At 50.6% G+C, this 13461-nt stretch overlaps 1 protein-coding gene across 3 annotated transcripts in view; it reads right to left on the bottom strand.

Annotated features, from left to right (window-relative positions):
* The window catches only part of KIF25 (kinesin family member 25), a 50865-nt gene that overhangs the window by 9864 nt on the left and 27540 nt on the right, over positions 1–13461 (bottom strand). For 2 of the 3 annotated variants that reach the window (XM_077899993.1, XM_077900000.1), the window contains exons 8-9: positions 9385–9452; positions 2365–2439 (exon numbers count right to left, since the gene is read on the bottom strand). In XM_077899993.1, coding sequence (XP_077756119.1) covers positions 2365–2439; positions 9385–9452 — 143 coding nt within the window. The remainder of the gene's footprint in view (positions 1–2364; positions 2440–9384; positions 9453–13461) is intronic. The other variant, XM_077900006.1, reaches the window with a different exon arrangement.

The following is a 13461-nucleotide window of genomic DNA, read 5'->3' as shown; positions in this document are numbered from 1 at the left end:
CAGCGTCCTGGGATCCTGTTCAAAAGGGAGTCTGCTTCCCCTTCTCCCTCTGCCCCTCCCTCACTGCTCATGCTCTCTCTCTCAAATAAATAAAATCTTAAAAAAAAAAAAAAAGAAAAGAAAATTCAATACATTTTCTCTGTATTCCTCCGTCACTTGGTTCCTTACAAATCAGGCTTTCCCAGGACTATAGCTGTGTTTTGCATAATCCGTGTTGCTGTTTGGTTGCACGCTGTTGGGATAAACCACATTTGCCTTTACACATGCACAGCATGCTCCTCATCGACACCTGCTTCTGCTCGGTGATTCGATATTTGCTCTGGGCGTCCATGGCTGGTGCCCTGAGCTCAAGGCCCATGCAGGGTCCCACCCTGAGCAAGACCCCTTTCTCGCCCACCCACTCTGTCAGCACAGGGTTGGGGTCACCAATGCAGGTGCATCTTGGTAAACCCGGGCTTCTTCTAATGCATGTGAAATGACACCATGTGTGCACACTTTCCTGAGGTTTTCTACCAATGGTTCCCACATTACACATACGATTGTGAGCACTGCCGACAGGACATTTGTTGCTTATTCTTAGACTCCCTGATTCCGAGGGACTTGGAGTTTGCACATCCACAGTCGGCCAGAAGGTGCCGGCGCTGTCTCTGTGACAGGCGTCATGTCACAGAGGACAGGGACTGTTGCCAGCTCCCTGCATTTCCTTCCAGCTGTTTTTTCAGCCCAAAATGTCAATGGGAAGGTTGAAACATCGAAAGAATATTTGAAATGCATTGATACAACAAGATATGCATTTGTGATGTAAATCTACAAATGCTATACATGGACATCCTTACATGAAGGTGCAGGTGATCCAGACCTCAGGGGCTGGATGCCAAGCCCTGACCTGCCTTCATGTCATGGAGGGGACGAGTCTGTCCCCACATGGGCCCCATCTAATGCTCTGATTCCACCCGTTCGCCTTTAATCAGATGCATCCTTCAGCTGGAGGTATTCCCAGAGAGTCAGATTGGCAGGGGCTGAGACTTGGCCACCACAACTCCGAGGAGGAGCTGGCTGACTGGCGCCTCCAACATGACCAGGGCCCTCCCTCCACCAAGATGGGCAGGCCCGGTCCATCAGGGAGCATGTGTTAGGGCGAAAACTGACCAACAGCCTCAGAGCTACCACCCCATCTTTTTTGTCTTCCAGGATGGAAAAGTCTCAAGGTCTTCATAACAGACACCTCACTGCCTCCCGATCTCACCCCCTCCTGGAGGAGAGGCGTGTGGGGGTCTCTGGTGGCCCCAGCAGGTCAGTGAGCACTCACCCCACCTTTCAAGCCCCTGGGGAATGTGGAGAGGAAAGAAGCCTCTTGAAGAAAGCAGCTCAGGACTTAAAATAATGCCATCTGTTTCACATTTAAAATGGAAAGGCAACTCTGGCAAAGACCATTTAACCACCATGCCTATTTTATTTCTGGAATCTGCTTACTTAAAAGAGGCCTACTTAAAAAAAAGAAAAGAAAAGAAAAGACAAAAGAGCCCCCCTATAATTTTCCATGGAAGAACTTTTTTTTTTTGGGGGGGGGATGCATATAAAAGCCCCAACATTCCAGAAGAAGAGTGGAAGGAGAAACCAACCGTCCTAGCAGGAGGCTCAGCCCAGCAGGTGCGTGCAGCGAGAGGCACGCGGGTCTCCTGTGGGGACCTGACCCATCACATCATGTGCCTTCCTGGCCCCTGTGACGTGCTAGAGGTGCTGGAGCAACCGTGGGCGGAAACACGGCTGAAATGACAGCTTCCACTTCAGGGACATTGGCCATGCAGGAGCCTTTGCTGGGCAAACACAAATATGCCTTCTTCAGGACGCTGAATGCACCAAACCAGAGTTCTTGCAGGCACCCTGAAGTGGGAAGTCTCGGCGTATTGTGTCTCAGCCACACAAACCTGGTTCCATTTGTTGCTGAAAACATGATCTTTACTCTGAAGATGTGACATGCGGCCTTGGGAATCAGGGGTCATGTCTCTGGGACCAGAAGCTCCATCCCAAAAGGATGAGGAGTTCCTCAGTCCAGCGTAAACATGTTCCACAGACATTCTGAAAACTCTAAAAGGCAGAAGGAATCCCAGAGAGCACATGAGCAAATGCCCATGGTCTTCACCCCATGCACGTGTCACCAGGTGTTTACTGACAGCCGATCCTCAGGTCCTGCTTAGGCCTCTTCCTGGCAGGCAGACCTACTGACCCCTGATGGATGCTAATCGGCCTGGGGCCATGGGTTTGCTCTGCCATCGTATAAAATGCTCATTGTGTAGCTTGAATGAGATCTACCCACCGTTACATGTAACTGTGATCACAGACCTTGAAGGTCTTTTAACTCACCCATCTATGAGAGACGTAAGCAGCGGGCACACATCCCCAAATACCACTTGCTGAGATTCTTCTGGACCATAAACTCTGAGAGGCAAAGCAAATAAGATGCATTATTGGAAGAAACAGAGATTTACATTTGTAACCAAATTTGAAAACCCTCTAAGAACGAGAGCCCCATCCACTTCCCATCTCAGCCCCCAGCACAGTCAAGGTCCAACTCTGCCAACAATGAACATTGATTCCATTACCGTTCAGGCTGACAGAGGTTAAGGAAAACTGAAGAAATGTCTCCTGTGTTATAAAAACACAATTATGAATGCTTGCAAAGCAGAAAGAAAAAGCAAGCAAGCAAGAAAAAAAGAAGGGATACCATGTAATTATCTTGGAACTAAATTAGCTCCACTTAAGTGGGTCCAACAATAATCATGTAAAAATCATATGCTGGGCAACATTTGATATATAATATTTAACTTTTATGTTCACGCTCTTAAAGGATTGTTTTCCTGAGGCCCCAGGTTAGTGGAGCAGAATGTCCATACGTGTAATGGGACTGGAATGTCTGCTATGGAGAAGGGACTCCGATGTGGTTCTGTGTTTATAAGCACGCACAAACACAGCTAAGTAGGAAGGAACTTCCAAAAAATGCAGCTCGCTGCACAATTTGAAGCAAGACTGGAATGCAGCTGAAGAGCAGAATTTGTGCCAGACTGCCAAATATATGAAATAAGCACTCGTGGTCGGTTGCATTGAATCGAATGTGCTTGCATTTAAGCTTAGATGCCTGAACTACAGGTTTTTATTGAGCTGGGCCAAATGCTTCTCTTCTTTCATTTTCAAAATGTGTCAGTGTCCCATTGATCCCTAGTATCTCTAGGAGCAGGAGTAATTTTAAACTTATAAAATGTTGTTTATGATGTATGATCAGGATGGCATTTAGGGCAAGCGGTGTGATGCTGATCTCTTGAATCTTTTTTTTTTTTTTTAAGATTTACTTATTTATTATTTTAGAGAAAGAGCGTGAGCAGGGAGCTGGGGCAGAGGGAGAGAGAATCTCAGACAGACTCTGTGTTGAGTGTTGAGTCCAATGTGGGGCTTCACCTCATCACCCTGAGTTCAGGACCTACGCCAAAACCAAGAGTCGGACACCTAACCAGCTGCACCACCCAGGAGCCCCTGGAGTCTTTTTTTTAACTTATCACCAAATTCCCCAAGGCCTGCTACTCAGCACAAGCCCGCAGCCCTCCACCCAGAGCCTATAGAAGCAGACCTCGCAAATATTTCAGTATCTGAAAAGGGTGAAGACTCTTCCAAAAAACATCATGGAATGTTACCATTACCACATTTTAAAAAATTAATGGCAATGACTTAGCATCACCGCCCCCCCCAAAGTCAGTCTGTGTTCCCTGACCTTCCTCTGGTTCTCTGGTAAGCTTATTTTTCCTCTCAGTTTTTAAAAATCATGATTCAAACAAGACATTCCCGTGGTTGCTGGCCGAATGTCTCCTGAATCTCTAATCTATGGCAGGACTCAGCAAGCATTTCCTTTTTTTTTTTTTTTAAAGATTTATTTATTTATGATAGTCATAGAGAGAGAGGCAGAGACACAGGAGGAGGGAGAAGCAGGCTCCATGCCGGGAGCCCGACGCAGGACTCGATCCCGGAACTCCAGGATCGTGCCCTGGGCCAAACAAAGGCAGGCGCTAAACCGCTGAACCACCCAGGGATCCCCAAGCATTTCCTAAATAGTAAATAGTTTAGTCTTGGTGAGCATCGTCAACGCTCAGCTCTTATTCACCACCAGGAACCCAAGGTCAAAGGTCCTGCCACTTGTACCTGGTAATGCTGTACCAAGTCCAATGCTCAGGGCCCCAGCAGTTGGACATAACGAAGCAGCTGAGTGGTGGCCAGGACCCTCATCCCTCTAGCGGAGATGTGGCCAGGCATCCAGGCACTCCGATGTCAAAGGACCAGACGCTACTGAGCCAGAAGGGGGCTTTAGCGAGGTCGCAGGCTATAGGGTTTGTGCACAAATGTCAATCGTGCTCACACTTACAGACAACTGAGTAAGAGGATACCATGGGAGGAAGGTCCCATCGATGGCAGGAAAAAGAAAACCAAGAACCTAGCCATATGCTTCATCAAGAATGTCCAAATCCTTTCGGGACAACAGTAATATTAAACTCTCCGGAAAGACACAAAACTCAACTTGAACAAATGAAAAGATGGACCACATACTTGCACAGCAAGTCTGAGCTCTGCAAGGAAGCTAGACTTTCCAAAGTCACTTTATAAACTTGCCTTAATCCCCCCAAATGCCATATACACCATCAGGTATTTTCCGGAGCCAGACAATGTGTTTGTACAATTTATTTGCAAAATGAGAGAGCAGAATAGAAAGAAATCCCTGGGCAGGAAAGGAGCGGGGCCGAGGGTGCCCCAGACAAATCCAGGACCAGACCTGCCTGCACGTGGCAGGTGTAGGACGAAGGGGGCACCTCAGATAAGCAGGGAAAAGGTGTGTCTCACTAAGGAGTGTCGAGGTCACTGGGGAGGGACGTGGGCAAAGGTGAAGTAGGATCCATTCCTCAGACATTGGTTATTCTAGGATACATTCCAAATGGATGGTAACGTAAAAAATAAATCACTTGAGTACTGGAAGAACACGTGAGTATATTCTTCTCTAACCCGGTGGCCTTTGTAACTGTAATTAAGTTAAAGGGGAGAAAGCTTTTGCGTGGCTAAGAGATATCAGAAAAAAATACAAATAACAAACCAGTTGCCACTTAAAATCATGGACAAAAGATCAATATTCCTGATACATAAAGCGCTCCTAAAAACAGGGAAGGAAAAGGCCAATACTTTCTGTGTTAAACTCTACCATGTCCTCCTAACGTAGGAATATGCTCCTTATTAGGTTAGAAATAAGTGTCTGTAGAGGAGCACGTCACAGAACCGCACGTGGCTCTCGTTGCCCAAAAGAACGTCCAGCTCCGTGAAAGAAGTGGGTGCAGGTGACACTGCAGCCACAGCAGGCGGGGCCCCAGGGGCCAGCATGTCCCTAGGGGAAGCTGCAGGTGCTCGGGGTCGGGGGGCAGGCCAGGCCACGCGGGGTGTTCATTCTGCACAGCCAGCACCCCCCTACCGGCTCCCATCTATACCCAGCCCCACTGGGGGGTTCCAGGGTCTCTGACCCTCTTCTTCTTTCTTCTCTGTGTCTTTGACCATCTCCCCACCTGGACTGTCCTTTCTCTTCTCTACCTGGTTAACTCCTGGCTAACTGAGCTGTCAGGACCCGGGTCGGACGCCCGTGGCTCACCAACAGCCCTCTGCCTACTTGTAGTGGGAGCTCGGGGAAGCCTCGAACTCAGGACCACAGGGGACTCAGCACAGACCAGTTGCGAGTCCACCGCGGGTGGCATGAACGCATGTAAGGAGAGGACGACACAGCCAGGAGTCCTTCGGCCACCCCATATGTAAATTATACTCGAGACAATAAAATTGCTCGGTATTTTTCTTATGGCATTTTGGGTCAATGGCTGTTCCTTTTAGTTTGCCACTTTAACAAATAATAACACATTTTTATTCCACTCAGAAGGCAGTGACTATTTTCTGACTCTGGGCCCATTCATATTTTTCCTGAATAGTAAGGAGTGTATTTTCCTTTGACACACATTTATTTTTAAAAAGGGGCTAAGCACTGAAACTATTGAAATTTTCTTTCAGAACTGAAATAAGATAATTTAACGTCTATTAGTTCTGTAAAAAGCTGTTATAAAAAAAAAAAAGCAGTGTCCTGGTTTCACAAAACCCATCTGCTCTACTGTTTGTGAAGGGAGACAGCCCCGAGCACCAAAACAGTGTTTCTGCAGAATAAATTCCTATGGAGACCTAACTTTAAATTCTTGCTTCTCAGCCTCCACATGCAGCGGCGTGCACACATTCCTTCATCTCTTTTTTTGTTCCAACACCACAGTCGAGATCTTTCCCTTCCGTCTGAACTCCAGAGTGTGTGATGACTGCGGCAGGGCACCCCAAGGATCCTGGCATCTGAGTGACGTGTGGGCACCCCCCACCCCCCAAACAAGGCCCCCGTGACTGCCGGCCGCAGCGTCCCCACCTCCAGCGCCCTCGCCAGCTCCTCTCGGCCCTGCAGGCTGCAGCTGACATCATAGGGAGAGCAGACTTTATTCCCCAGAAAGCTTTGTGACCTTTCCTGACCTGTGCCACCTGCCCAGGTGATCCTGTGAAGGTCCTGTGACTTGATTTACACAGACCTGCTCTGAGTCATCTGAGGAGCCATGTAAATGAGGCGTGGATTAAAGAGCTGCCTGGTGGCAGGTGGGCTTTGGGGGGGGGGGTGCGGCTGCCTCCCCCACCACACGCAGGTCACACTGATGACAGGTAACCAGAAACGCCAGACAAGTGCTCCAGGGGCACGAGGAGAGACCGCTGGCCCTTGGGGAGGCCGGAGCTGCCCTGCCGGTGGAACCAGGGTTGGAGCAGGAGTGCTCCAGGTGGGCCCGCTTTCTGCAGGGGGGACACCTGGAGCCAGGGGTGGGGGGCGGCCCTATGCCAGGGCGGGGCCAAGATGGTACAAAGTGTGCTGTGTGCCTTGGGCTCTGGATGGGGTCCCCAGGAGGAGCCATGGCCACAGTCCTGCAGGACACGGGAAGATGGGGACATAAACCCCAAATGGAGCACTCACATGAAGACCGGGTCAGGGTCTGGGGGCTCCTTCACAGCCCTCCCTCCTGAGAACAGGCCTGTGCTCCCCCAGGGGCAGCGCCCCCTCCAAAACCCCTTCTCCTGACCCTGACAGGCTGGCACCCCGCGAAGCTAGAGGTCCTCTGTGCAACAGCTCTGCCCTTGTGCTGGACGATGACCCCGTCCCCGGCCATAATAACCCTCCAGGGAAAGTCTCTTCATGTTACGTCTGCACATGCCCATGTGCCCATGTGACAGCGCGGGACAGGAGCCCCGGTGCCGAGCCTGTTGTCCCAGGGAAGGTGTCATTCAAGGCAAAGACCCGAGACTTTGCTACTCGTACAGCGTCACCCAGGACCTTGTGCTTCGGTGACAGACTTGACCCCAGAAGACAATCCCACCACACTGGCGTCCAGTGTGTCTTGCGGGGACTGTCACCACCCCCACGCCACTGTAGCTGTGACCAGAAAGTCTGCAGGGTGGGTCTGACTGCCTGTGTGTCCTCTCCCGACCTCCTGGGCCAGACCTGCCCGTCCTTCTGTGCCACCTGGTCCACTGAGGTCTCTGGGGCCACAGCCAGCACTCTGGGCCCAAGAAGCCTTGGAGCCGCCTCTGGCGCCATGGGGTGGCAGGATGGCCAGTGGCCCGAGCCCTCCTGTGTCCTTGCCAGCAGCAGGGTGGCAGGGGCCAACCCCTGTGTGGAGGTCGGGCTCCCTGAGAGCGTCCTCCCCAGAAAGGATGCAGAGGCTGTGACAGCTGGTGGTGAAGGGCGCCGTCATCTCCTGCACGGTCCCCAGCCGCCACAGAGCCTGCCGCAGGACCACACTTCCCTGTCCCCTCGTCCACACCACAGTCCTCGCAGACCTGCTGTGGCCAGCTCGTCAGGGGGAGTGATGGAGCTTCGGGCCCCTGAGCCTGGGGAGCCCACAGCCCAGGGATCTCCGTGTCCGATCCCCGCGGCGCTCTGACCGGGAGGTGGCGTGCAAGGTGCAAGCCCGAGTGGCCCAAGGTCCTTCGGTCATTTCGGAGGAAGACGGGGAAGCTGGGTGACTTCTACTCCGCTAGGTCGAGCACACGCGCTCAAGAGCCTCTGCCTGCCGCTCGCCGTATCCGGTTCCGTGGTTCCTGAGAGGGCCGTGAGGTCTCCTACCAAACCTGGGGTTTGCTCCTCTGTCCCTTGGGCCCCATTCGGTCCAGTGTCACTGGTTCTGAATCTCTGGCCTCACACTCTGGCCTGGTCGCCCCCGTGTCGACTGATGCCTCACAGGGACGACGGGCCCCTGCCTCTCCCTGGGGGCTTGTCTGACACCAGGCGGCCACTTGAGCGCTCCTGTACAAAACCCGGGCGGGGCTTTATGGACTGAACCCGGATCCACACATCACAGCCGGTTCCTCTGTCTCTGAAAGCCTCTTTGAAAAACGGACACAGAGAACAGCTCACTGAGGCGAGCGCTCTGGGGGCGTCGGCACATGCAGAGCGAGGGCGCCCCGCGACAGAGCGGCAATCCCGGAGTCCTTGGGCAGCCTCTGCGGTGACAATCCCGGCCCAACCTCCCGACCCGGGGGACTCTGATCTGTTCTCTCCCCGCTCCCAGGTTTGTCTTTTCCGGAACATCTGGGTCACAGAGTAAGCAGGTGTTTAATGCCAGGGAAACTGGCAACTGTCCGAAGTGGCCACGCCACCTTTCGCGCCACCTTTCGCTTCCGTCAGCCCGGAGATGCGGGGCGGCCAGCACCCGGCGCGGTCAGCCCGGAGGTCCTCAGCAGCTCGCGGGGAACTAATGACATCGGCGCCTGTCTTCAGTGGGACGTCTGTCTAGACACTTGGCTGGCTTGCTGATGGGGCGGTTTGTTTTCTTGTTTTCTGGGCACAGGTGTTTGGGGCACTCTGTGATTTCCAGAGGTTTTCTCACGTGGGGCCTTTGTCAGTTCGTCCCCCTAACAAGACCACACACAGAGCACATGGCTTCGTTGTGGTCAAGGTCAAGGTCTTGTGTCTTGTATGGATCACGCTTTTAGTGGCGTTTCTCAAGGTCACAAAGACCTTCTCCTGTGTTTTATGGTTTTATGCTTCATATCTAGGTCTAGATTCCATTTCACTGACTTTTTTGCAAAAGGTGTGCTGCACAGGTCAGGGCTCTTGTCCTGCCTGCAACGCGCGGCTACACCAGCTCCACATGCTGAAAAGACACACTTTCTCCACGAGATTCCCTTTGCCGCTTGGCAATGAGTGCAAATGACAGGATACATCATGAATCTCATTAACCAAATGCTAATGCAAAATTTCTCTTAGTGTAACTTTGCTTCATGCGTCAAAGCACTTACCTCTCAAAATTATATGTCTTATTAATCAAAGGGTGAGCAGGCTGGGCACATTTCACCAGGACCGTTTCCTGATTAAAAAAAAAAAAAAAAGAGTAAACAAAGTGTAAGACTCAGCCAGGGCTCCACGGACAGTACCAAGCAGAGTTGGGCAAACCACCCCGCCCTGGGGCCAACCCAGCCTGTCGCTTGCTTTTGTAAACAGAGTTTTAGTGGAACACAGCCACACCCTGGTTTACAGATTGTCTACGGATGCATTTTACTCAGCCACACAATTGAGTAACTAAGACAGAGACCATATGGCCCCCAAAGACTGTAACATTTACTTCCCATCTAGGGGAACTGTGGGCCAGGCACTGAGATGAGAAGAAAGTCGCGTCTGTGGAGGAATGCACAGCAGGCCTCCTCCTCCACAGAGACAGACGTGCAATGGCCCCGGACAGTGACTCTTGGGGCAGCCCGACAGCTCAAGTCAGGTGTAAGGCTAGCCCAGGAATAAAGAAGTCTCATCTCAGACCTGTTATCATTTAATTATAACACGTAAAGGCACTAAAAGGTCTGTTTTTTAAAAAAACACATCAATTTTGATCTTGCTAAACCATCTTCTTCAATGTAATCTCGTGTGAGGGAAGCCAAGGCTGTCTTCAGCAAGAAATGCTGCCTGAGATTACTTTTCCTTAGGCAAAGAAAAAAAATAAATATTTGGAGTCTGTTCCGATTCTAAAACAAAATGCAAATTCACGAAAACACAGGCGTATAGAAAGAAGCAAAAAGAAAGAAACCAACAATTGCAGTGGTGAATAAATAGCCCATAGACATTTGATTTTTCTATGAGAGCTGTTGGAGGACGTGGCTCCCCATCTTCTTACAGGTACTTGGAGAGACAGAGCAAGAGAGCGATCTGCAAAAATAAGTGCATGTCCAAAAAGTGGCCAGTTTAGGTGTTAAAGACACAGCTGTGCGATTCGGTAGCTATTTGTTCCAGATGTGGTTGTTTTTGTCACTTACTTAACTGCCAACCACTTGGTCTGGGCTGTGGGAGTGATGCTCTGTGCGTCTGGACTCTGTAAGGCCCCCTGGTTTAAATACTGCTCTTGGCAGAGGCGTGAGGCTTTCCGGTCTTCATAATCGAAGGCGACACGCTATAGGAATCACAGGTGTGCATCCGGTGGGTCGGGCTGTGAGACAACTGTTGAGTAGTAACCTTGCCAACACACTCAGTCAAGCGTCTCCCCCCATTCTGCCCTGTTGTGGCCCTCCCGACACCTGCTGCTGCTGTGGCCTGCAGGGGACCATGGCGCCCGCCACCCAGGCCAACGGGATGGTCCCCTGGCCCTCCCCCGAGCTGGCCTGGGTCTCCAGCTTGGTGCCCTTCCAGTTCACTCTTTATGTCACTGCCTTGGAAACCTTTCCTAAGTGTGAATGCAGCAGGAAGGGGAGAAGCGTGTGTGGAGTGGGTGGTGCAGAGCGCCAGTGCGGGGGAGGTCACTCGGGGGGCTTGTCCCCAGCTCTCAGTGACTGCACCCGGCAGAGTCGAGGCTTCCTGCTACCACAATGAAAAGTTCAGCACAACAGGTGGGGCCTCCTTCACGTCACGCAGATGCCTAATCTGGTTAATACACAAAGATTTGTATGTGGCCCTGTTCCAACCTGGCTTTTAAGAGGTTTTATTCTCGGGGGGGAGGGGGGTTGCTAACAGAGTGTTCGTTTTTCTGCTGAGCATTTATTAAGCACCTACTATGCCAGCAGCTGCTTTAGGAGCTGTCTGTAGGACAGTACAGGAGAGTAGTGATATTACTATGCATCAGTGGTAATCTGACCACCGGCCTCGGTCCCTTGCTCCCTCCCAGAGGCATATTTTCATTTTCCTGTTGCCTGATGGTGGTGGTATTCCTTTAATATCATGCCAAGACGTAACCCCAGTGCCCCAGGATGAATTGCACAGGGACGCACACCCCAAAGTGTTTTACTGGATGTTTTCAAAAGCTGAAGTTTTAACCATGAAGAATAACAAACGAAAAATGCTAAGGTTCACAATGTCTCACCCAAAAGCTCAAGGGACACCATGTAAGGAACATAAAAAGCCATAAAAACAAGCCTGCATCCAAGAGCTCCCCATGGCTATTTAGAGTGTCGTCCCACAGTGTGATCACTAGATGTTAAGCATCTGAAATGATTCCAAGAGCAAACTTCCATTTCACCCAACACAGCTTAAATGTTCTTCCAAACAAATACCTCTTCGTTCGTAGCACTAAACATCCCTTCTCCTCACAAGTAAGATTCATTTCCTTGACCTTTTAACATAATTTCCTTTTATCCAAATTTTCAAGCTCTTGCCCTGTGACATCCTTCCTCTCAGGAGGGGACTGGCCCAGATGCACAGAAGTGATAGATGCAGATCCTTGCGGCTCCCCCGCGGGGTGAATGCACCTGCTTGTGGAGCTGCTTGGCTCCCCGTGGGCGCCACATGGCAGGTGCCCAGCTCAGAGCCCGTGACTCACAAAGCCATTCTCCCGACATTGAGCTGCTTCTGTACCTGTATCCAACCTCTTAGGACACCTTTCAAAAAAAATCCAGGGCATACAGTTCTTTGCCATCAACTCAGCCATCACATTTTGAAGCTAAAAGTCCATTTTAATCCAACTGCCACATGCTGAGACCAGGAGGAGGTAAGTGAAGTTCATTCAGAAGAAGAACCCAGGGGATCTCTGGGTGGCTCAGCGGTTTAGCACCACCTTCAGCCTAGGGCATGATCCTGGGGTCCTGGGATCGAGTCCCACATTGGGCTCACTGCGTGGAGGCTGCTTCTCCCTCTGTCTGTTGTCTCTGCCTCTCTCTGTGTCTCTCATGAATAAATAAATAAAATCTTAAAAAAAAAAAAAAAAAAACAAGAACCCAGGCCCTGCCCAGCCCATAGTGCTGCTTCCCAGTTCCTGGCCTTCTGCACGATGACCACAGGGAGCTTGCCCACCTCCACTGGGAAGAGTGCAGGCCGGGGGCACACGTGCTGTGACTCTGTGGCAAATATCCCAGTTCTCTCTCCTGGGGATGCAGGCACTAAACGCGATCTTTGGGGGGTATATCATCTCCCTATTCTGAAAAACCTACTGGATGGGCCATGAGGTTTGCAAATATAAGGCAACAATCCTCTCCCAGGAGATGCTTTGGTTCTACAGCCCTGCACAATGACATAAAAGATGGTCACCTCTGTGGGCAGTAGGTCTTTACTAGTTACCTCTACGTAGCAACCCGCATCGAGTTGGATACAGCTTAGCAAATCCATGTTAGAAACTCAGTGGCCCAAAATACAACTAAAACTTAACCAATGACTTTTTAGGAGTAAATAGAGATAGAAACATTTATATGCATGTAAACATCTATAGTTTATACAGTTTTATTTGTAAGTGTAGTTCAGATAAGTCTTATACATAATTTATGAGTAATGTATTTGTAAACATTGTATAATATATAGGTGTCCTCAGTATCTATACCTGTAGTATCTGTTTAATGCAAGGCACCTCAAAATAAGATGTGAAATAGTGACGGTCTTAGACGGGGAGGCAGGGTGGATGCGGTGAAAGTCATTGCCATGTTCCAGCTTCCACACTGGGTGGTGGATTCAGAGGTTTGTGTGTTATTACTACAAACCTGTGGTGGATTCAGAGGTTTGTGTGTTATTACTACAAACCTGTGAGCATGGCAGGCAGCAGGGCTGGGAAAAGGTGCAGAGACAGGAGGGCCCAGCTGGCGCTCTCGGACCACCTGTCCACAGCCTCGGACGCATTCCTAAAGGATTGTTTTGTCTTGAGAGCATGAGTTTTTTCCACGCATCTCATGAAAGTCTTCAGGGAAACCACTCTGTCATGTTCCATGCTCCCGTGGGTAACAGACGGAACCCCCGTCCTGCTGTTTCTTTGTGCACCCTGAGCTGTGAGAGCTGCGAACCAGCAGGTGGGCCCGAGCCTTTCTGCCTTGGACACGTTCTAAGATGCTCCTTTTGTGTGCAAATTCGCCCCTAAGACATCCCTCTTTCCCTCCCTGGTTCCTGTCATGGGGAACAGAGCCAGCGTGGGATCCATC

Source organism: Canis aureus, chromosome 1, assembly GCF_053574225.1.
Source record: "Canis aureus isolate CA01 chromosome 1, VMU_Caureus_v.1.0, whole genome shotgun sequence".
NCBI classification, from domain to species: Eukaryota; Metazoa; Chordata; class Mammalia; order Carnivora; family Canidae; genus Canis; species Canis aureus.
Note: the sequence above shows the minus strand (reverse complement) of the source record. Positions and strands in the feature narration are given on the sequence as shown.